Source organism: Juglans microcarpa x Juglans regia, chromosome 2S (assembly GCF_004785595.1).
Source record: "Juglans microcarpa x Juglans regia isolate MS1-56 chromosome 2S, Jm3101_v1.0, whole genome shotgun sequence".
Classification (NCBI taxonomy): domain Eukaryota; kingdom Viridiplantae; phylum Streptophyta; class Magnoliopsida; order Fagales; family Juglandaceae; genus Juglans; species Juglans microcarpa x Juglans regia.
This window is the reverse complement of record NC_054597.1, coordinates 7,120,957-7,145,274: the sequence shown is the minus strand read 5'-3', so window position 1 is coordinate 7,145,274 and position 24,318 is coordinate 7,120,957. Positions and strand designations below refer to the sequence as shown.

The following is a 24,318-nucleotide window of genomic DNA, read 5'->3' as shown; positions in this document are numbered from 1 at the left end:
AGTTTCTTCAAATTTGAAGGGTTACTATTCACTCATCAAATCTATTTTTTATTCACTTTTAATCTCCAAAGGTCTTTTTTATTCACGTTTAATCTCCAACTGTCTTATAATAATAATGTAAGAATCAAATTAAATTATTAATTAACATATGATTAGTGTAATTGTAAAATATAAAAAAAATAAAAATATTTTTATTGAAAAAATAATATTATAATATTATTTTGATAAATTTAATAGTTAATTCAATGTGGAGTTATAGTTAGAGAAGTTTTAGATTTATAAAAATTATGTACTTTCCATCAAATTTTAGAAATAATTTTTATGAAGTCAATGCTAATAGTCTTACAGGATCATAAGTAGAATTGGATTTAAATTTAAAATTTCAAAATAATGATTTTACTAATTTACGCTTTTCATTCTTTGCAGGAGAAAATTGAAGTAGCGCGACCACTAAGGTTTCGTTTAGAAATATAACTTATTTCAATTCATCATTATAATTTTTTAAAATTTTAACACAAAATATAATAAATAATTTAAAATTTTCAAATCCTAAAATAATAATAATAGTAATAAATAATATTCTAATAATATTTTATCAACTCAACTCAATTCAACTCATTTTAACATCTAAATGTACTCTAAAAGTGCGCACCTCGCACCTTGGCGCACGTTAGAAGCATTCAATTTCTTCGCATCGTTTTTCTTTTTTTAATATAAAAAAAATCAAATACAAATATTAATAATTACCTTCCTTTCTTCTCTCTCCAACAACGACGACGTCGACGATCACCACCGCCACCACAAAGGACGGCAGAACGACGTCGTTTGCAACAACAAAGATCCACTTCTGCATTCGTTTCGTCTCCTTCTATACTTCGGATTCCGATTCCGCTCTATCTGCGTAAGCACAATTCGATCCCGTTCTCGTGTCCAAGCTTTCTGGCATATCCCCGGTTAAAAATCCCCGATCATTTTCGGAACATAAATCGTCATTTCCTCCTTACTTACCCTAGAAACGACTATAATATTCATATCTCTGTTATTTCTGCTTCGGATTTTGGGTTTCTGGTCAGGAACTGTGAACATCAAGGGCTTTACAGGGGACGGTTGGGTTGCATCACTGAAGAGTTGTGGATTATTTTTTGTGGGGAATTAGGGTTTTCCATGAAGGTTTAAGGAATTCCTAGGGTTTATATTGGAGCAGTGAAATGCTAGAGTCCATGATTTGGCTGTGATTAGTGATTGTTTAGAATTGTAAGGTAATTAGGATTTGTGATTGAGGTTGTTTGGGCATATGATGGCAGATTAAGAAATGGTGCGGCTTCTTGGACTGACTCGTGGGGGGTCGGATGAGTTGCCTCGCGAGATCACCTCGCGGATCAATCGAGCGAGTGATACCGGTGAAAATGGGTGGCTCATTCGATTTTTTGACTCTGCGTTCTTCTGTGAGTGGATTGCTGTCAGCTATTTGTACAAGCATGACCACTCTGGAGTCCGGGATTACCTCTGTAATCGAATGTACACTCTACCCTTACCAGGGATTGAGAGCTATTTGTTCCAAATTTGTTACATGATGGTGCACAAGCCGAGTCCATCTTTGGATAAGTTTGTCATTGATATTTGCTCAAAATCGTTGAAGATAGCTTTGAAGGTGCATTGGTTTCTAATGGCAGAGATCGAGGATTCGGATGATAATGATGGGATTGGCAGGATTCAAGAGAAGTGCCAGATTGCCGCGACTTTGATGGGTGAATGGCCTCCCTTGAAACAGCCTCAAAATGTGCCATCGAGCCCTGGAAGCAAGAACATGGTTTTGAATAAGCTACTATCATCAAAACAGCGGTTGTTCTCTCTAACATCTTCACCGCCCATCCAAAAGTCTTTGTCATTCTCGCCTTTGTCAGGAAACACTCCACAACAGGATGGCAATCAATTATCTTCTGGGGAGAACAATATCTTAAAGAAATTTTTTCCAAGTCCAAAGGTTCTAGATGCTTTGCTATTCAGGAAGTCGACAGAGAAAGATGATGACGACTCAGAAAAGGATGGGTTCTTTAAGAGGCTTTTGAGGGACAGTAGAGGCGAGGATGAGATGGGTTCAAAGTTTCGAGATATGTTGCTTTTCAGGAAGTCGATGGAGAAAGATGATGATGATTCCGAAAAGGATGGATTCTTTAAGCGGCTTTTGAGGGACAGCAGAGGTGATGATGAGGAGTTGACGTCAAGTTCTGAGAGTTTTTTAAAGAGGTTGTTTCGTGATAGCAAGAGTGACTCCGAGGATAAACCGGTTTCCAAGTTGGTGGAAGATGATGAAAAAGAAGGCTTCTTTCGTAAGTTTTTCAAAGACAAGTTTGATGACAAGAAGGAGGGGAATGACAGGAAGGGAGATGAAGATATTGTCAAATATGGTGAAAAATGTTCCAAATCTGTTGAAGATGATGAAAGAGAGGGGATCTTTCGGAAATTTTTTAAAGATAAATTTGAGGACAAGAAAGATGCAAATGATAAAATTGATGAGGGTAGTGCCAATTGTGAGGAAGAAGAGGCTTCTGACTTTTCCTTATTCCGAAGATTGTTTCGTGTGCACCCTGAAGATTCCAAAATTACTGCAGATAATGAAATCAGCAATGGTGGTAGCTTGCTTGAAAATAGTCCAGGAACTGAGAGTTTTTTCCGCAAATTGTTTAGGGATCGCGACCGTACGGTGGAAGACTCGGAGCTGTTTGGTTCAAAGAAGCACAAAGAGGTTTGTTCAGAATTTATTTAATTTATATGTTTTTCTGTTAATGTGGATGCAGGGCCTTCACTTTTCAGCATTCTATTTTGCCAAAATTATATTGACATCCACAGATAATGTATATTTCTCAATCCAGTTTTTTTAGATTCTTTAGTTGAAGAATGTTATCAATAAGAAATTTCCTTAGATTCACTTATCAAAAAGCTTGTTGCACCCTGAAACCATATATATATATTTTTATAAGTAAATGGTTAAATTATATTAATACGAATAGGCATAGCCCAAGTACACATGGGGTATACAAGAGATAACATCTATTTAAGAGGAAGAAATAGAAACAAGAAAATCGTGAAAATCGAGGCCATTGAAATCTATAGCTTTGGCCCAAAGAAAAAGAGTTCTAACAAAAAATAATTTAATCTCCTCCAATGAACGCTCCCTATCTTCGAATGTCCAATCATTTCGTTCCTTCCAAATGCACCATAGAATACATATAGGAATCATCTTCCACAACTGAAATTTGTGGAATGCTGCCGAGGTTCGACCAACATGCTAGAAGCTCGACCACTGTAGTAGGCATAACCTAGGCTAGTTCTACCCTTTTGAATACATCGACCTATAATGCTCTAGCAATCTCGCAACGTAGTAGAAAATGGTCCACAGTCTCCCCACTTTGTTTACACATACAACACCATTCCTAGGGATGTTGTCCATGCAAAAAATGCCGCCCTAGGAGGGGCCTTGTTTCTCCAAATTCTTCTTTATGGAAAGTGATTATTTTGCGGTTGTGTGAGGGCCTTATAGAAAGAGCGAACTGAAAATGTACCTTTCCTGGTAGGTATCAACCACAAAGTATCATCTCCTTGAGCGCTCGGTCTTATGGAGTATAAGAGCTGGACGAAATCTTCAAAGTTGCTGACCTCCCAATCTTGGGCCGCCATCGTGAAGCTCGCATTCTATTGGAGCAAATCACCATCCCTCTCCATAAGCTCTGCCACTGAAGCTTATTTTTCATGTGCAAGTATGAACATTGTAGAGAACTCGTCCCTAAGAGCTCTATCTCCACACCATATGTCATGCCAAAATTTAGTTCTTGAGCTATCTCCCATCACAATTCTAGTATGACGAGCAAAGACTCACCACCCTCTGTGACACCCCATATGACAAGGATAATGGTAGGTGGTGTATGAGATCCCACATTGCTTGAGAATGAGAAGTTATTGCTCTTTATAAGATTCCAATGGGGCTCCAATTATATCATTGATTAGTCCTTTTGGAGTATAGAACATGTGGTTTGTGCCTTCAATTGGAGCGTTACAAATGGTATCAGAGTCTATCCTAACCAGAAATGTGAGAGCTAAGCCGTGCTACCTACGATGCATTGGCCTGACCAGGACATCGAAAATTTAAGGGGAGAAGATTGTGACACCCTATATGATAAGGATAAAGGTAGGTGGTGTATGAGATTCTACATTGCTTGGGAATGAGAAGTTCTTGCTCTTTATAAGGTTCTAATGGAGCTCCAATTATATTATTGACTAGTCTTTTTTGAGTATAGGCCATGTGGTTTGAGCCTTCCATTTGCGCGTTACACCCTCGTCTAATATGCTTTCATATACTCACGCCATACACCCCGCTTACCTCCTTAAAGCACCATTCCCCATAAGCCTCCATATCTATAATCGATCACCAACTTCCATAAAGCTTGGGTTCCGTATTATAGCGCCAGAACCATTTTCCAAGTAAAGCCCGGTTGAACACCCTCAAGTTTCTAACTCCCAAATCACCAAAAGAGATTGGAGAGCATATTTTGTCCCACTTGACCAAATGAAATTTAAATTCATCTCTAAGTCCGCTCCAAAGGAAGTCACGATGTAGTTTCTCAATACGTGCCTCCACATTCGCCGGAATTGTGAACAAGGATAAAAAATCGGTAGGTAGCTTGGAAAGAGTGCTTTTAATTAGAGTAATCCTATCACCTTTCGACAAATACAACCTCTTCCAACCTGCCAATTTTCGTTCAATCTTCTCAACTATCGCATCCCAAATAGTTTTAGCCCTGGAGTTGGCCCCCAGAGGAAGCCCAAGGCAGTTTATAGGGAAAGAAGAGATCTTACAACCAAGGGTGTTAGCCAACAACCGGATATTACGAACGTTGCCAACTGGAACCAACTTTGACTTGGATAAATTCACTTTTTAACCCCGAAACTGCATCAAAGCAAAGTAGAAGTGCCTTTAGTGCTTGAATCTGGTTTAGATCTGCCTCGTAAAAAAATGAGGGTATCATCTGCGAACAACAAATGGGAAATGTGGATAGTACCTCGATGTGTGTCACCAACCGAAAAGCCAGCCAAAAATCCACTGTTAACCATTGCTAAAATCATTATGCTATATACCTCCATGACTATGACAAAGAGAAGTGGGGAGAGGGATCCCCTTGCCTTAAACCTCAGGAGCTGTTAAAAAAGCCAACTAGGCAATCATGCACCAAAATTGAGAACCGCGCCGTCGATATGCACCATCTAATCCATGTACACCACCTCTCCCCGGCAAATACAACAAAAAAATCTCAGTTGACATGATCGTAAGTCTTCTCCATATTTTTTTTATTTTAAGCTTGCTCTTCTAGGAGTTTCATGTCTTCTGCATGACTCGTTGTAGCTGAATTTTATCGGGTAAGTTGTAGGTTTTAGCTGTCTAGTTTCCATCCTCCATAAAAGCCTGCTTGTGTAGATAATTGGTGTTTTGTGGCATAGGCACATCGGCTCTCAAATCTCATGTTTTGGATTTGCAATTTGAAATATAGGAACGTGAGTAGTTGAGTTGGCAGAGGAAATGGGGGGAGTGCTTTTGTAATTTGTCTCAACATAAGTTGTGAATTTCATAATGCAGTTGGGATTAATGTACAAAATCCATTACACTGAGTTTGATTACTATGGGAATATAATAGAGATAGTGGCAAGTGAAAAAAATGAAAATAAGATTCAGGTATTTCTAGAAAAGGAGATTGTACAATCCAAGATGTGGTCAATATTTTGTAGTTCACATTTGCCCCAACTGCGTGTAACGCCCCAATAGAAGACCCAAACCATATGGCCTATACTCCAAAATGACTAGTCAATAATACAATTAGAGCCTCATTGGAACCTTATAAAGAGCAAAAACTTCTCATTCCCAAGCAATGCGGGATCTCATACACCACCTATCCTTATCCTTATCATATAGGATATCACAATCTATCACTCTTAAATTCCCGACGTCCTCGTTGGGCCAATCCGTTGTAAGTGACACGGCTCAAGTCCCACATTTCTGGTTGGGATAGGCTCTGGTATCATTTGTAACACCCCAATGGAATGACTAAACCATATGGCCTATATTCCAAAATGACTAGTCAATGATACAATTGGAGCCCCATTGGAACCTTATAAAGAGCAAGAACTTCTTCTTCCCAAGCAATGTGTGATTACATATACCACCTACCCCTATTCTTATCATATGAGGTATCACAATCTATCCCTCTTAAATTCCCGACGTCCTCGTCGGGCCAGTCCGTCATAGGTGGCACGGCTCAAGTCCCACATTTCTGGTTGGAATAGGCTCTGATACCATTCGTAACGCCCCAATAGAAGGCCTAAACCACATGACCTATACTCTAAAAGGACTAGTTAATGATACAATTGGAGTCCAATTGGAACCTTATAAAGAGTAAGAATTTTTTATTCCCAAGCAATGTGGGATCTCATTCACCACCTACCATTATCTTTATCATATGGGGTATCACACCACGTCAGAAGGAATGAACTACACCATGATTTTAAGGTGCCATTGATACATTCATGCATGAATACAGTGAGCATACCTTTGGTTATGTAGGGCAGTTAGTGGGTGTAAATAGCTTGTTAGGAACTTGGGCTTTGATGAATGAAACGAGGCATTCCTGGCTGTTTAAGATCTTGCTATTATGTATTACTGATGATAGTTGGAAACACACTGCAAAAGAGTTAACATTTGGTAACATATTAGGGTGGGTCGTGTCGAAAGAGATCATATTGAGGATGTGAGATGGACTAATTGATACGTGGCAGAGAAACTAGATGAAAATCTGCATCTTGCCGGATACTCTTACATTTTAAGTATGAAGTTGAAAAAATAAAACAAATGAGTCATAAAAAAAAAAAAAAAAAAATCAAAGCTGGTCACTTGAAAAGAAAAACATAATAGTATAGTTGCTTTTCTCTAATCACCATTTTCAAGAGATTCTTCTATATAGGCTTCGAGTTGTTTTGGGGTGGGATAGTAGAACTTGTCTAGTGGCAATGGAGGTGTTTTGAATCCTGCTTCTCCCACTTGTTGGTTGTAGACTTCAAAGAAGAGAAAAGGAGGAATTCATTTGGCATGGAAAGGCCATTTGAGCAAAGTTTTTTTTTCCGGTTGTACTATGCACCGAATTTGTATTTCTATGTTTGCTTGAGAGATGGGAAAATATCTATCATCTATATATTTCCCATCTATATCCATCCTCAATGAGAATAGGAGCAAGTTGTTTCGGGCTTGACTTGTAGTGGTAGTCTTAGCTTTCGTAGTGGTGCCTTCCTACATACATGCTTCCACCAAATTGCCGCCTTGGTTTTGGACAAAGCTAGATCGACACATATGATAGGCAAAGGGAAGACAAATTTGATCAAGGACCGTGACAACACACTTTTGATCAAGGATTGGAGAGGAGAGATGGGTTTAGGAGTCTATATGCTAGCTGTAGCTGGTGAGAGTTGCATGTACGGGGTAACCAGGGGGTTCTTGTGCATATTTGTAGCAGTGTGTGACCATACGTCAGCAAATTGTCTTAGCTGGTTTTTAGCTCCTATTTCCTTCGTGCGACATCTTTTGGAAGTTCAGTTGGTCTACTCTAATGCCGATCCTTAATCCCCACGATACTGGAGAGTAGTACTTTATGTTGGAATTTACCTCCCTCTATTTTTTCCTATGTCATTTCGGTTTTAGTTCTGTTCTCCTTCTTGGATTTTTCAACTTTTTAATAAGCTTCTTGATCTTTCCTGTAGTGATTTTTTCCTCCTACCTTTGGTTATATCTTTGCATTTAAGCCTGTCTTGTTATTTTATTAATTTCAATCCTCCAAGCTGCTTAAATACCTCCTTTCATGTCTCTTACTTTATTCTTTAAATAGAGCCTAGCCAACTCTAGTAGTTTCTGATATGGTTTAGGTTTCAATATTGATGTTAGACCATTACTTGGCCCTCATTTACTAGCATACACACCCCATTTTTTAATACGTTAGACTTAGGTCAAAGTCTTGAGGTTGCATGGATCATGCCTAGGAGGGTGGTCGATATTCATGCTACTTGGAGAAACATTTATTGAATCTGCAAATTGTAGCAATATAGAAGATGGTCCTCATATTAGGGGTGGGCAGCGGGGGCCCAACCCCCGCTACCCTGCCCTTGTCCGCCCCGCCCCCGCATGGGCGGGAGGGCTACCCGGCACTGCAAATGCGGGGGCAGGGGGCGGGCTGACCCCAGTGGGGCCTCACCCCACACCCCGCTCCGCACCGTCCCAAATTATAATAAAAATTATTATTTTTTATATTTATATAAATAATTTATATAAATAATTTATATAAATATATACAATTTGTTAAAAACTTGAATTCAAGTTAATGGATTGCCTTGGCCTCCTAGGCCAACTTTTATATAGGAAGCCAAGGCAATACAATAGTCATTCTTAAGCAATGTAGGACTTATTGCAAAATACAACTCTAATGAGTTTATATTTTTTTGAATAAAATTTATAATTATATTATATTATAATTTGGGTCTAAAATTTTTTTTAGACAAAAAAAAATTATAGATCCAGTGAATCACTGGGTTGAGCGGGGCGGGGGGTGGGGCGGGGTGGGGTGCGGTTTCAACCCCACCCCCCGCCTCCTGGGGCAGGGTTAAAAACCCTTTCCCCGCATGGTGCAGAGCGGGGGGCAGGGAGGGGGTGCCCCCACCCTGCACGATGCGGGTAGCACCCTTACCTCATATGCCTTTTGTGGTGTATCTAGAGGGAAAGAAATGACCAGAACTTCAAAGATAAGGAATGTTTGCTGGAGGAAATCAGAAGTTCTTTTTTCAACACATTATATCTCTGGGCAAAACCCTTAAATTTTAAAGGGCTCACTTTTCATGATTTTCTTGTATCTATCTTTTTCATGGCTAGGTGTTTCTCTTTTATACATCCTGGTACTTAGACTATGCCTGTTAACATCAAAAAAATATTTACTCATCAAAAGAAGAGAAAAGGTCAAAGTCCAGTTCCTAAATCTCTCTCTCTGTCTCCCTCTCTCTCCCTCGTTGTGTGCTTGTGTGCATGACCAGAATAATGTGGCAGGAGTATGTTTTGTTTCTTTGAAAAGCTGGATTGCCTTAGTGAAATGCCACCAGCTATACTTAGAAGTTAATTTATCCCTTAAATTTTATTGATATGTCAACAACATGATTAACAACATGGACGAGAGATTTTTGACTTGGTTACATCTTCCACGATTCAGTATGCAGAAAGAGCTATAGATTGATCCCAGGGATGTGTATGCGATTGTAGATGCACCTTGCTTTAAATGTGGAAAAAAAAAAAGAAAAAGAAAAAGAAGAAAAGGAAAAAGTATATTGGAGAGATGTTTACTTGCAAATATCTTCTAGTTTGCTAAGTTGATTCATCATTCTCTTCATTTGGCAGAAACATCCTGGTTCACCAAATCAATGGAGTGAGAAGTCAAATGCCAAGCCCCCACTTCCAAATAATAATGCATCGCAGTTCCGAAAAGGGACATATCATGAGTCATTGGACTTTGTGCATTCATTATGTGAGACATCATATGGCTTGGTTGATGTATTTCCAATTGAAGATCGTAAAAGTGCTCTTCGTGAGGTTAATTATCTTTTTTTAGTGCTTTATCCAGCTTGGTTTCTGTTAATATGCGCTCTTTGCTTGTATGGTTTTCTGATGCATCTATTGTATTTTTCATCTATATGTTTACAGTCTCTCGTAGAGACCAATTTGCATGTGGCTGAGGCTCAAAATAGTGGAGGTACTTCTTTAATCATTGTAGATATAAGTAGACGAATGCCCATCTAGAGGCACAGTGCTTTCGAGTATTTTGTTCTGTATAATGCTTCATAATTCACTAGGTATTTCAGGATCACCATGTTATGTTTCTGTAAATGTGGCTTTACGATATGAAAGAATGTTTCTTTTTATAAGTATGTGCTAAAAAATCTGGCTAATTATGTGGTGTGTTTTTTTATGAGCATGTTCAGGGTCACTGTGGTTTCTCGATGTGAAAGAATTTGTTTCTGGTTGTTTTTTTTCCTTTATTATATTTGGAAACAAGTCTAAGGCCTTTCTGAAAGAGATATATTTTGTAGTTTTCTTTACTTTTATAGAAGGATGTGCTAAAATAGGAGGATATGCTAAAGGAAAAAGCTACTTTGCCGCACAAACCTTACTGCTATATTTGACTGCTCTGTGAAAAAAAAATGATAATAATAATTTTTTTTACTTAATGATTAAGGAAGTGATTTTTAGTGTATTGGTGTATTTTTTATATTTTTAAAAAATATTTAAAAATGATAAAAAAATGTGAATAAAAAAATTGGATAAAAAAAACACTAGCTTTGCACTAGCGGTCACTTGCAACGGTAAGCTGCAAGCGGCATGCTAGCTTTACTCTATGCTAAAATAGGAGGGTATGCAAAAGTGCATGCTTTGTTGGTTTGTGTAATGAAAGAATACTGCCTTCTTCAGATGACAAATAATGTCACTACAAGGAATATAGTTTACTGAGTTTGAATTCTGATCGGTGGGTTTTTCTACTAAAGTCCTTAATACCAATTAAAAAGAAGAAAGAAGGAAATTGATGGTGGGATTTCGCTTTCACATAAGATGTTAAGAAAGCATCTTAAGTACGTAAGCCCATTGTTGTGTATTTGTGGTATCTTAATGCTTGCACACATATAATATGCTATTCATAGTTATTTAGTCCCTGATTGTTCTGGATATCCTTTTCCGCTACTCTTAATTGGCTTTTTACCCTGTATCATACAGCAATGTTGACATATATATTGTGTTAGCTGGGTTATACATTATATCATGTATTTACATTGTCTTTGAATAATGCTGATTATATTTTTTTAGTAGTGTGCTTCCAAATGGGAAAGGGTATATCTCTATGCTCTTATTTGAATAATATTGATTCAAATTTTTAGGAGTTTGCTTCCCAATGGGAAGGGGGATGTATCGCGTGGTTCATATACCTGAAGATGAAGCTGTTCTTTTGAATTCAAGGGAAAAGGCACCTTATCTGATATGTGTTGAAGTTTTGAAAAGTGAGATGCCAAGGTGATTATCAGGTTACATTGTCTAAATGAGTGACAGTAGTTCCTAGTCGATACAGTTATTGAAACGAGTACATTTAATGAAAAGATTCTAAACTTTTTTCCTCTACAAGTGAAAGGATTCTAACTGATTTGTGCTTTTGTGCCTTTTTATCAAAACTTGTTTTAGCAATACAAAGGACACATCTAGTGCACAAAAGCTTTCTAGAGGAGGAATACCACTGGCAAATGGGGATGCATTATTGCCAAAGCCCCCTCCTTGGGCTTATCCAGTGTGGACTGCCCAGGAGGCTTATCGTAATAGTAATGATAGAATGTCAAGCTCAACTGCTCAAGCGATTGACCAAGCAATGACACACACCTCAGAGGCAAAGATGAAAATTGTCAATGTGAGTCTTTCTGTAGAGAAGCAATTTTCCAGCCAGATGGAGAGCATTGAACACAGTAGCATCCATTGTGGTAGTCTACAGTGTAGTTCAGCTTCTGCAAGTGGTGTGTCAGGGAGTTATCAAGGTGGTGAACGTGTGAATCACTCATCAAGAGTAGCACAAATTAATGATTTGGAGTGGGTAAGGGTAGTGCTGACAGCAGATCCAGGGATTAGAATGGAAGACATTGAGGGTCAAGGACCACCACGGCGGAAGGAACACCGACGTGTTCCAAGTACAATTGCTATAGAGGCAGTAAAGGTGCGCCTTAAGGAGATTTAAGTTTTGATGCTGCAGTTGCCATTATTTCTTTTTTAATACAAGGCCGAATTATTAATACTCACTGCTTATATATTTATGGGAGCAATCTCCTTCACTAGGGGAGGTTATTGGGGATGAGGGTGACAGGTCCTTCACTCTGTTAATGCTACTTATGCATGACAGCTAGCTTTCATGCGTACTTTTCTGCATTAGCTATCTTGTGTCACTTTGATCTATCAGGATGCCTGTTAGATAACGTGTACTTCGGTTGCACCCCTTGCTTCTTCTTCTTCTTTTGTAAATGCGTTTTTAATTGCAAAAGAAAGCCTCTGAGTTGATTTCTGTTTATTCCATTTTGGGCTTCCTTGAGTGTTTTTTTTTTTTTAATATTAGTTCACTCCCACTGTTTAGTATAGCATATGCTTAAGATTTTCTTCCCAGGCTACTAGTTTAATGATTATCAATTCCTTTCATTTGTCCTAACTGTTAAACAAGAGGTGGGATTTAGGTTTTTTAGGACTTCTGTGGCTGTTAGGGTAAGGGTCTCAGGCTCTTTAGTTGAGGTATTTGGACCTGGGAAACAATCTCCTGGCTATATTTTATGGGAAAATAAAGAGCACAGAATCATGGCTGAATTTCATAGATATGAAAGCAGTATGAAGGTTTTTTAATGGATTATGCTCTGGGTGCTCTTCAGCTAGGTGTATTTCTTCCCCTACATTCAGCTAGGTGTATTCAGTATCTGATGATACATTGATGATGTGTGGGGTTCCAGTTTTGAGTTCTATTGACTCAAGACTCTATCTGCTTGCTTCTTGTATATGTCAAAGTTTCATGTTTGTGACTTAAGAAGTTCCAAATTTGGATCAATTACAATCTGCTTTGTAGAATAGATGGATCGTTTTCATTTTTGTGGTCACTAAAGGGACGAAGAGTTTTGTGGAAGTCAATATTGTAGGCAATCATTGAGTGCGCCATGTGATCATGTGGCAGAATGATAGACATAGTCCATATTTTCCTTTGTGTATCTATTTTGTACACAAGTGTTTTTCTCCCCTTGTTATATTTTGTTTCAGATAGTGTTAATGGAAACATTCTGCAGGCTGCTGCTGCGAAAGGAGAAGCACCTCCTGGGCTCCCTCTGAAAGGTGCTGGTCAAGACTCAACTGATTCACAGCCTCCGGTGAATATTCAATGAAAATTGATTTTTATGTACTTTTTATTTAGTGTGGTGGTGGAGAGATTATATCTGTGAGAATCCTAATTTCTCAACAGGTTAATGGCGGCTCTCCCAAGGCTGGTGATGCCTTATCTGGTGAACTTTGGGAGGTAAAGAGAGAAAGGATACGCAGAGCTTCAGTGTATGGAAATATACCTGGTTGGGATTTGCGCTCTGTAAGTAATGCATGTCATTTTTTTTTTTTTTTTTTTATGATTCTATGGACTTTGAGCAATGCGAACTTGATAATAGATGTACACTTATTATTTAGTAGTGAATGGGATTTTAATATATGCATTTGTGCACAGAAATAACTAGAAAAGATGTCCATCTACAATTCCATGCTCATTGTATAGATCAAGCTCAGTCTCATCAAACTAGAGATTCTCCAAATATCATTTTTATTACCTAATGGAGATATATGAGATTGCAATCGTTAACAATTGTATCCTCTTTGCTGTTGAATGTTGATTACTTGAAAAGTTACAACACTACTACCTGTTGTTAAACTACCGTTTTCAAACGACCATCCCTTTGTGCATGTGTTTGATACTTGCTTCGGTATTTTTAGCATTAACAGGGGAATTGGGTACTGTTGAATGTGTGGAGAGGTAACTCTGCGAGTGTATTTTGGCTGTTTGTCATTTGTGATTCTTGACAATTTACGCTGTTTGATTTTCTTTCTTTATTACTGTAGAGACTGACATGTAGATGTATATGCTGTTTATTCAGGTGGCGGGTCTTAGAACGCATTCCACATTAATGACATTTCTCATTGTCTTGCTTTGCATTTAGGTTATTGTGAAGAGTGGTGATGATTGTAGGCAAGAACATCTTGCTGTGCAACTTATTTCTCACTTTTATGGTAGGTGCCCTTTTTGTTATAGTTATATTTTGCTTCATCTTATGTAGCTCCTTGTCTTGTTCCATGGTTCCATCTTGTCCAGCTAGTCACTGACAGAATGATGCCGAAATTTACATTTGTGTTTTTTAATGATGAATGTGATGAACTGTTAAGACATGAAATTGCATGTTGGAGAATTTCTCCAAGTCTACTTAAATTGACTGTCGTAATAAAGGAAGAACTGGATTGTTTTTCCTCACTGTTGCTTTCATTAGTGGCTGGAAAATTGTATTTTTCTCTATCCTGTTTAATTTGCAACATGGGTTGGGCTTAGATGCAATGCCCTGAGGCCAATAGTGTAGGAATTTGGACCAAATGACATCTCCCTTATCTAAATGGATGGAGGGCAACGCACGAACTCAATCCCATATGTGGTGTGTGAGTTGTGTTTGCTTATCAAAATAGATACAAGGCCCTTGAGTGAATGTAACTAGTTGTCACGGTAAATTTTTCGTAATGAAAATCTATCAAGCGATGGCACCAAACAACCTATGCACTGGTCTGAGCCAAGCACGGTACAGGAAACTGAAAATATGTTAAGGCTCAAGATGTACAACTCACAACAAAGCAAATGTTTTTTGGGAGAAAGTCCTAACTTATACCCTCTAACTCAAAACATACTAGGAAGGCCAAGGTCCTCACAATAGACGTGCAGGATTCTTAGCAAAATTTGCATCTCAAAGGCCTAGAACAATAAACAGATGGACAGTTTGTGTTTCCGTTAACTCTCACTATTTTGCTCCTCTTGTGAAAACATCGATTTCTAATCTTCATCCCAACAATTTTTTTTTTTTTTTGACAAGATTATAATTCTATACTGGCAACAAGAGAGTGTAGGGGCCATGCATGCAGTCAACTGGTGGTTGCTTGTTGCGAGGCTTTGAATACACCTTCAAACCCACATCCGTGTGTAATCTCTATGCATAATTAAATTGCCACTTCCAGCCCATGCTGAGAGCTGTCCCTTCATGATGACTCATTCTGGCACCAAGTCACCAATAATCCAATGTCAATACAGGGGCAATCATTCCCTCTGTTGGCTAGCAGGGTAGTTCCACCAGCTGGCACAACGTAGCAGACACTCATTATTGGCCTTCTCTTTGCTTTCCTCTGTACTTGAGCACCACTCGTAAAGCTGATTGTTTCCACAAGCCAACAGCACACAGTGCCTTCTTGGACTGGTGTGGTTGGTTTGTCAGGGTGACTCAGGTGCCTTCTTGGTGACATGGGCTGCAACTTACTCATACCAATCACAAAACCATGTGCCAGGGCATGCCATGGGCCAAAGAACTGTGTGCATCTGTCATAGTTGTTAGAAGAGTTTGGGTTTGGTTTTTTGAAGTGGCATGCTAGTTGTGAGTAGAATTCATACCTCTAGCCATTTGGCCTTTCTAGTGGCCTAAGAGATGGGATTTCAATACTTTCTCCTTCCAAGACAAGGTGTTCTTAAGTCAGGCAAGAGTGGCTAGTTTTCTCAAATGTTCCACTAGAATAAGATTTATTTGAAAGTTCAGTGTCCTCGATGGGGCCAGTTTTCATAATTTTCTTTTATCCATTTCTTGCTGCTAACGTGTAACTAGGTGTTCTCTTTCATATACTTCATTTGTACTTGGGCTATGCCCTATTTACTTATTTTAATAAAATTTATTTACTTATCAAAATGAAAAGATTTGAAAGTTCTCTGTTTAGTTGGTAAAGCGTCTTGGCATTGTAGGATAAAATTTAATTTCCTTCTCTAGGAAAGGGTGAGGAGTCGGTGGGATTTGAGAGGACTACTACATTCCAGGTGACAGAGACTCGAGTAGCCTCCCTCTGATCCACTTCCCATGGGCCCCCCAAAAAAGGGAGGAAAAAGAAAAAGTAATAAGAATAAAAGAATAAAGAATAAATGTTTATCCATGTAAATGTGCATGATAAGTGCTGTATATGTAATGAATCTCTTCTAAATTACTTATCAAAAAGATCTCTTCTAAACTGAATGTACAGAAATTCTGCTTTCTTCCTTGTTCACTTTTTTTTACAGGTAGGTGTCTGTTAACACTTGTTTTCACTGTATGAGGAAGTGTTTCCAGTTTATGATTGTTCTGAAAAGTTTTTATTAAAATAATTTTACGTAATTGCCAGTCTATGCTGCAAATCTCTTCCCTGCAGTAATGTGTGAATGATTTTAGTATTACTAGATGGCATATCTGATCCTGTTTATCTCGTTTATTGCAAGCAACCATTCATCTCCCTTTAATACTGACCAAAAGCACCCAAAACTACCCTTACATTTTTCCTGTTCACAATTGGTACAGCAAGAAGACAATATTGTTGTCTTATACGGCTAATGCCATATTATTTCACAAAAATGGTTCTCTCATCCGTTTTCCTGTGAGTTCAAGCTTGTAATCATTGGATTTTTATGCCAGATATATTCCAAGAGGCTGGCCTCCCTCTTTGGTTGCGGCCTTATGAAGTTCTAGTTACTTCTTCATACACAGCTCTGATTGAAACAATTCCAGATACGGTAATTCTGTGACTAATGTTTTTTAAGTGAATTGGCATTTTAAGCTCATGTGTATCTCCAAAGTAATGGTTTTTGCATGTTTTAGGCGTCACTTCATTCTATAAAGAGTAGGTATCCAAACATTTCAAGTTTACGTGAGTTCTTCATTTCCAAGTATGAAGAAAACTCTCCAAGTTTTAAGCTCGCCCAGGTAATTTACACAATAAGCATGGGTATACTTCAAATGCTGCCATCCTTTGCAAGTTTTCTGATTACCGTGCATTTCCGGTTTTTATCCATGAGGGGATACATCACTACTCTCTTTTATTACTCCCATTCACTTGGTTGCACTCCTTATTTTATGGTGGTTGCAGTAACTTTTTTTTACACGTCTAAAAAGAAAGAAGGGAGGAGGTATCTAGAAACACTTATCTTTGGATGATTTTTTCTGTGATACACTCGATTAATTTAATCTGATCCATATATATAACAAAGAAAGAGTACAGTTGAATTATTTTTGAGGTTGCTATTTCATCATTCCATTTTTTATTCTTTCTACAGAGAAATTTTGTGGAAAGTATGGCTGGATATTCCCTTGTATGCTACCTTCTGCAGGTATGGTTCTCTCTCTCTCTCTCTCTCTCTACCTTCATTATAATGCACCTACTATAATCTCAGCGAAGTATGCTCTTCCCTCAACATGTGGTTTCTATGTCTGCTTTTATTTTTATTTATTTTTTGATAAGTAAATGATTTTATTAAATAGTGATAGGCATAGCCCAAGTACACAAGAAGTTATACAAAGGTACATAGATAAGAATCTATAGAGACAAGGAAGTCATGCAAATTGAGGCCATTTAAGTCTATAGCTATGGCCCATGTACATAAAGTTCTAAGAAAAAAAGCTCTTAATTCCTCTATTGCGCTCCTGCCATAGACAACATAAAATACAAATAGGAATCATTTTCCACACAGTTTTGATTTGTCGAATGCCTCTTAAATTTGTCCAGCTGGCCAAAAGTGCATCCACCGTAGCGGCCATGACCCAAGCTAAGTCTAACCTGCTGAACACTTCATTCCATAATACTTCGCAGTGTAGTAAGAAATGATCCACTGCCTCACCGGATTTCTTACACGTAGCACCAATCCACTATGATCACCCTACGTTTCCTCTAGTTATCTGTTGTCAGGATCTTGCCCAAGGAAACTGTCCACGTGAAAAATGCCGCTTTGAGAGGCACCTTATGTCTCCAAATCCTTCTCCATGGAAACTGTCTATTCGGCGAGTGTGTAAGAGACTTATAGAAAGTGTGAACCGAGAATGTACCTTTGCCTGCAGGTATCCACAACATATCAGCTCGCTGGTTGCTTGGTTTTGTGGAATATAATAGACTAAAAAAGACCTCAAAGCTGCCCACTTCCCAATCTTGGGCCGCCCTATTGAAATTGATGTTCCATTGAACTTGCTCCCTCGATATCACCATGAGATCAGCAACTGAGGCTTCTTTTTCACAAGCCACCTGGAAAATATAAGGGAATAAGTCCTTTAGAGCACCATTTCCACACCATGAGTCACTCCAGAATTTAATCCTAGAGCCCTCACCCAGAACAAGTCTTGTGTTTTGAGTAAAGATCCCCCATCCTCGTCTAATATGCTTCCCTCCACTCACCTCTCTAGTACACCAACCCCCCTAACCTCAATTTGCACTCAATCGTCGCCTTCCATAGGGCGTCCAGTTCCAGATTATATCTCCACAACCATTTTCCAAGTAATGCCCGACTAAAAATTCTTAGATTTCTAATACCCAACCCACCAGAGGAAATTGGAGAGCATACCTTCTCACTCTGCTTTTATTTTACACTACATTGGGCTTCTTAGAGAAGAGTGGTAAGGAAACACAAGGGCTTCTGTATGTAGGTCTATTTATCTATCTGCATCTGTATGCATGTATATGTTTGGTTTGAACTTATAAAAAAAAATATATGTTTGGTTCGAGAAGTGGGGAAGCATTTTGGTTGCAACACTTGTTTTTCACTCATGTCTTCTTTGAGGTTTTTGCTGGAGTCATCCTTTAAGGCTTGAGGCTTGTGGAATGCCATTATTGAGATGTTGAGAAGAGATAAACAAGCAGGAAAAAACTCGATTTCTGTGCATTTTATGTAGTATCCCTACATATATTCCCTCTCTCTTGCTATTCAATAATCTATCAATGGCAAAAAAGTCGGAAAAATAAAAGGGATTGTCTATGGGCAGGGTCTGGGAGTGAATTCAAATATGATCTGGTGGATGGGAATGTGGTGGGTTTGGGTGTCCGTAAAATGAGATCTTATAATCAAGCATTGTTCTAGAAATGGCTGTGTTTGAGAGGAACCTGATCATTTATGGGGGCCAGTTATTGTTGTGAGATATGCTGAAGTTGGAATGAGTGGGCTACCCAAGAGGTGGGAGGATCCCATGGATCAAGTTTGTGGAGGAGCAAATAAAAAAGGTTTGTGGAGAAGCATTACAAGCTGGTTGGCGCCACCGGCCTTTGTTTCAATTTATCTGCTCTACTATAAGGGATGATGGTGGGCTTCCTCCCTATCCACGCCTATTTTTAATAGGTGTCGATAAGGGCCATTACCATTCAGGATTATTGGGAGAAGCATGTCATTGGGATATCTGATTCATGCAACCTATGCAATATTGGGAGTAAGTGTTAGTTGATACACTTTTGATTTTATTGTAGTCTAATCTTTTATTAGGTAAATCGGTACCTGCACCGATAAAAAAAAATCTTTTATTAGGTAAAGGTAAAGATAGAATGTATTGGCGGATCTCTAAGAAAGGAAGGCTTGGTGTTTAATCTTTCTATGAGGCAGTTAAGGGATCCATGGTGGTGGGATTTCCATTGTAGAAGAGGATTTGGTTTGCAAAGATACCATGAAAAGTTGCTATTGACTAATGGACTAATTATGCTTTTGGTTTGTCTTTTCTGTTTATTGTTCAAAAAAGTCGTCTAACATTTTTTATTACCTATTTTACTCATTTGTTCTTATAGCTAGACTAGCAAGTTATGGTTATTTGAATTAAATTACCTTGTACATTGCTTCTACATACAACCTATCTGACCGCAACTAACTGCTCAATTAGTGATAAATTCTTCTGGACTGACAATATGCATACCTAACTGAAAATATGTCAAGCCAAAATCATACTTCATTCCATTGGAAGTCTATTTGGAAAAGTAAGGTGACGCCTGTAGGGAAAATTCTGACGTTGGATAATTTGAGAAAGAGGGATCTCATTGTAATGGATTGCTGTTATATGTGTAAGAAGAGTGGATCATCTTTTTTACTTCACTATGAGGTGGCAAGAATGTTATGGGTGGAAATCTTTGATAGAACGGGCATTGCTTGGGTAATGCCCAAGAGGTGGTCAATTTGTTTGCATGTTGGCAAAGATGTAGGGCCAATTCACATATTGATGATATATGGAGGATGATTCCTCTATGTATCAAGTGATGTTTATGGACTGAAAGGAATGGTCGAAGCTTTGAAGATAAGGAGCGTTCTCTAGATGAGCTAAGAAGTTTCTTCTTCCATACTTTATTTCTTTGGGCATCCTCTTGTCTACTTAATGCAGTTTGCTTCAATGACTTTCTTGTATCATTTTCTAGCTCCTTATTATGTAACTAGGTGTATGCTGTTTGTATACCTCATGTGTACTTGGGCTATGGCTATTTACTACTATCAATAAAATGTTATTTTAATTATTAAGAAAAAAAAGTGGATCCATTAACAGATTTTCATGGCAAAATATCTGTATTTGCACTTTTATGTACTTATGCATCCATCCTCCTGGCTGATTTTTTTGTTGGTTTGGCACAATAAAATGACTTCTTTAGCATATTTCCGATTGTGGTTTGTTTTGTACCTGCTTCTCATCAGGCTCATGTTGTCTAGGTGAAGGATCGGCACAATGGGAACCTCTTATTGGATGAAGAAGGTCATATCATACATATTGATTTTGGCTTCATGCTTTCCAATTCACCTGGTGGTGTCAATTTCGAGAGTGCACCTTTCAAATTAACCCGTGAACTTCTCGAGGTAAGGCAGCGTTGTCGCAAGGCTCACATTCTTTCTTCTTTCACTTTCTTTACTTTTTTTTTTTAATGTTATTCATACAATTATTTCTCAGGCAAATTATTTAGCATCTTTATTTTTTACAAATCTAGGTTTTAAACCTAAAGTAATTTAAATGTTATGATTTTTCTAGGTCATGGATTCGGATGCTGAGGGAGTTCCAAGCGAGTTCTTCGATTATTTCAAGGTTTTGAAAAAAAAAAAAAAAAAAAAAAACTCTTGCGGATTTGTTTTGAGTTTTTTTTATTAATAAACTCTGACTCTTTAGGTAACCTTGTCATATTCTACGTAAGCTTAACTTATGGTTGCCCTCAAGTTCAGGTGTTATGCATTCAAGGCTTTCTTACATGTCGAAAGCATGCTGAGCACATTATCCTTCTTGTGGAGATGTTGCAGGTAAAACCGGCTTTTGCTTTCTGCACCCCAATATTGTCTACAATATACATTTGTTTGAATCTTTCCTTTGTGAAATTTATGGGCCCAAGGGTTTTGTTAATGAAATCTAGTTCTGTAGTGGGTCTGGTAATTTTATGGACAGTACGTTAAAGAACTCTTCTTGACCTGGCTCCTATTTTTACCTTGCCATTATCCATGTATGATCTAAGGGTCTCCAGGAAAACAAAGATGGTTGAGACCAATTACATATGCAGCGAGTCATTAACTATTCCTGACGAGCTCCATTTTCTCTGGAAAATGGTAATGTTCTTCAGCGTCTTTATGCATACATACTGAATGAGGTGCTTTCCTTATCAGTTTATAACTGTCATAGTGAAGGGTTTTGGGTTGGAATCTATGTCCACGCAAGCAGAAGTTTATACTAATACCTTCTACAATGAATTTGAAGCCAAGGGGCCGGGGGTTGGGGGGGGCGGCAGTGGCCTCCCAAGGCTCGGAACAAAAATTTTCACTTGGAACTTGGGTGCTTTAGTTGCATGTCTTCCTTCTCAAATTTTGACAATTTTGTTCATATGGGTTTATAATATGGCCACTCTCTCGTAAAAAAACTAACTCGTTTCGAATTCATATATAACTGTTTCCACAGTTTAGCCTCTTTCTTTTAATTGCAATACGTGAAAAGCTTACACACAATTTTTGGAAGAATGAAATTTTGAAATTTACTTTTGTCTTATATTTTTACTCTATTTATTTCTTGTATCATTTTGTTGATGTATTCCTAAAAAATTTCAATTGAATTATTTGTTCTAGTCTGAAAATATTTGGCCCCTCCAAACTTATAATCCTAGCTTCATCCCTGCTTATAATGGAAAGAATACAGCATCTTTACATGACAACCAATGTCTTAAGAATGTTATACTGCAGATGAAAACTGGTGAAAAAAGTGTTGAGGTGCTTATTGAAACTATGAAGGTCCTAACAATTTCTTCATGTGAAAGCATTTTATTTGAAAGAATAATTTTGTAGACATGGACGCATCTTATAAACTCATCACCTTGTCTTACCATTTCATTTGCATTAAAATGAATTAATAATTTGATCAATTCTGTGAAATTTTTTTACAAGCATCTTTTGTTGAATAGATATGGACAATGGATATTTGCCTCACCACACCTCGCTTGCAAGAGTTCTTCTGAGGGTTGATGTTGAGGCAATCCTAAAATGTCTTGAGACTAGGGTACCAGTTGTGCATGCATTATATGGTCTTGTACAAGTCGTGCTGTGTTCCGACATCTGTGTGCCTCAACTTGTGACATTGGTTTCAGAGTAATCGCATCCTCATATTATGCTACTTGACAATTTAAATATTAATATTGAAGGCAACCTTAAAACGGAAAGCTTCTTGCTGATATTTTTAACACTTGAAATTACACCATGTACCAATTTGTGCATGTATGTGGATGCGTGGGGTGATTGTGGTGTGGTCATTCATGTGACCAGATAGTGGGAGTAGATGAATAATTCTTAGTGCCTGCTTTGATGATTCCTGGTTGACGAGAGGTGCTATTCTTTTATGTTTGGATCAGGACTCTGGCTTCCCTTGCTTTAAAGGTGGTCCACGAACAATACAGAACCTAAGGAAACGATTCCATCTAAGTTTAACGGAAGAGGTTTGATTTCAATGACATAACTTCTCTACCGTAGAGCATTTCGTTGCTATGGTTTTAATAGGGGTGTCTGTTGTTTTCTTGCAGCAATGTGTGTCAGTGGTGCTTTCCCTGATAAGCAGCAGCTTAGATGCATGGCGGACACGGCAGTATGATTATTATCAGAGGGTTTTGAATGGAATATTATGAAATTGAATGTCAACAACTGCATGGTTGCCCTCATTTGAAAAGACCAGCCCAGTTTAGGAGCTCTGATTAAAATTGCATGTCAGCCACCGTGTGATGCAAGGCCATTTTGGTTATTGTGGGATGGCTGTAGGGTTTTCTTGGAGGTAAAAGAGTTCATGGCAGTTCATGGCCTCCTTTTTCTTTTTGTTTTTGTTTTTGTTTTTTTTTTTGTTTTTTGACTGGCTGTGAGGAATTTGTAACTGTATGGGCAGAATATTTCTCAGAAGTCTCGCAGGTGCATTTTTCTTCAGCAGGGCTTGCTTTTTTTTATTTTTTATTTTAGCGGTCCTAACCCCCATGGGGAAGAACACACACTGTACAGAGCAACTCTAGTGGAAAGGACGGGTCAGAGATGAAATCTCTACAGAAATTAAAAAGAAGGCACCGGAAACTACCAAGCTGGAGTACAGTTGCCGCAGACGGATTTTCCGGCGATTGCAATTGCTACATGTTTTGCACTGGTTAGTGATCCGAAGTATTCATTCGGGCATGGTTCTTTTGCATCTTTCGCTTCCATCTGCTGTGGATATATTCTTTTCGATTAAAAGCATGGACAAGATTCAACATTTGAATGGTGGCCTGCTGTTCCCATGAGTTTGTGATTATGGTTTCAAAGTTCTGTTGGAATATTCTTGGAAAAAAGAGTGTTATGATTGGATCATGTACAACTGATCCATTTTTCTTCTATAGTGATTTTTTTTTTTCCGTTTTTTGTTGCAACTTATTACGTATAAAGCAAATTGGTGGCATTGATCTTTGATCAACTTTTGCATCAATTCAGTTAATGGTAGTAAGAAAACCCCGTGAACTTTTGTGTATCCTGTATTGTGTTGGTCGATTGGCTCTGCATTTGGCTCAGATGAAAACATCAACATGTTTCTATATGGGATAATGATAGTAGTAAAGGAGGTGATACCCTTACACCTCCTTTACTACTACTTTCCTATCCAAATATATATATTTTTTTTCTTTTTAGTATTTGAGTCTAGATTAAAAAACTTATAATATGACATTCTTGTATAATCTAGAAGAAAATAAATTTAATTAACTAACGTAATCATGTAAATTAATTCAAAATAAATTTCAAAAGCAAAAGAATGTCAATTTTTATCACCTCCATGTATATAAAAAAGAGGAATACCAACATGCAAGAGATGCCTAAAATTTATCACCCAGTCAAATCCATCATACAAGGTGAGGGTAGATATTAAACGTGTTAGTTAATTTCACTCGGCTTTCTTGGAATAACACCATATGTTCTTGAGAGTCCAAAAAGCGGAATTCATTTTTGTATAAAATATCTCAATTTTAAGAACTCAACCACCACTTCATTTGTATTGTAACATTGTTTTTTTTTTTTTTTTTCATAATTTCGTGAATTTGAATTATTCACCTTAAATTTTCGAATGACATAATACTATGATCTTCTTCTGACACGTGGTGGCATTATATTATTTTCTATTTTTTAAAAT

General features: G+C 37.9%; 1 protein-coding gene across 1 annotated transcript; it reads left to right on the top strand.

The window, feature by feature from the left end:
* Positions 1-720: 720 nt before the first annotated feature.
* On the top strand, positions 721-23,664 carry LOC121251701 (phosphatidylinositol 4-kinase beta 1-like). Its single transcript, XM_041151024.1, has 16 exons — positions 721-2,746; positions 9,473-9,664; positions 9,776-9,824; positions 11,002-11,134; positions 11,300-11,819; positions 12,922-13,002; positions 13,095-13,214; positions 13,834-13,903; positions 16,354-16,451; positions 16,537-16,641; positions 16,992-17,045; positions 20,376-20,519; positions 20,689-20,742; positions 20,877-20,951; positions 22,538-22,621; positions 22,706-23,664. The coding sequence occupies exons 1-16, from the start codon at positions 1,313-1,315 to the stop codon at positions 22,805-22,807; spliced, it is 3,315 nt and encodes a 1,104-aa protein (XP_041006958.1). The 5' UTR covers positions 721-1,312; the 3' UTR covers positions 22,808-23,664.
* The last annotated feature ends 654 nt before the right edge of the window (positions 23,665-24,318 follow it).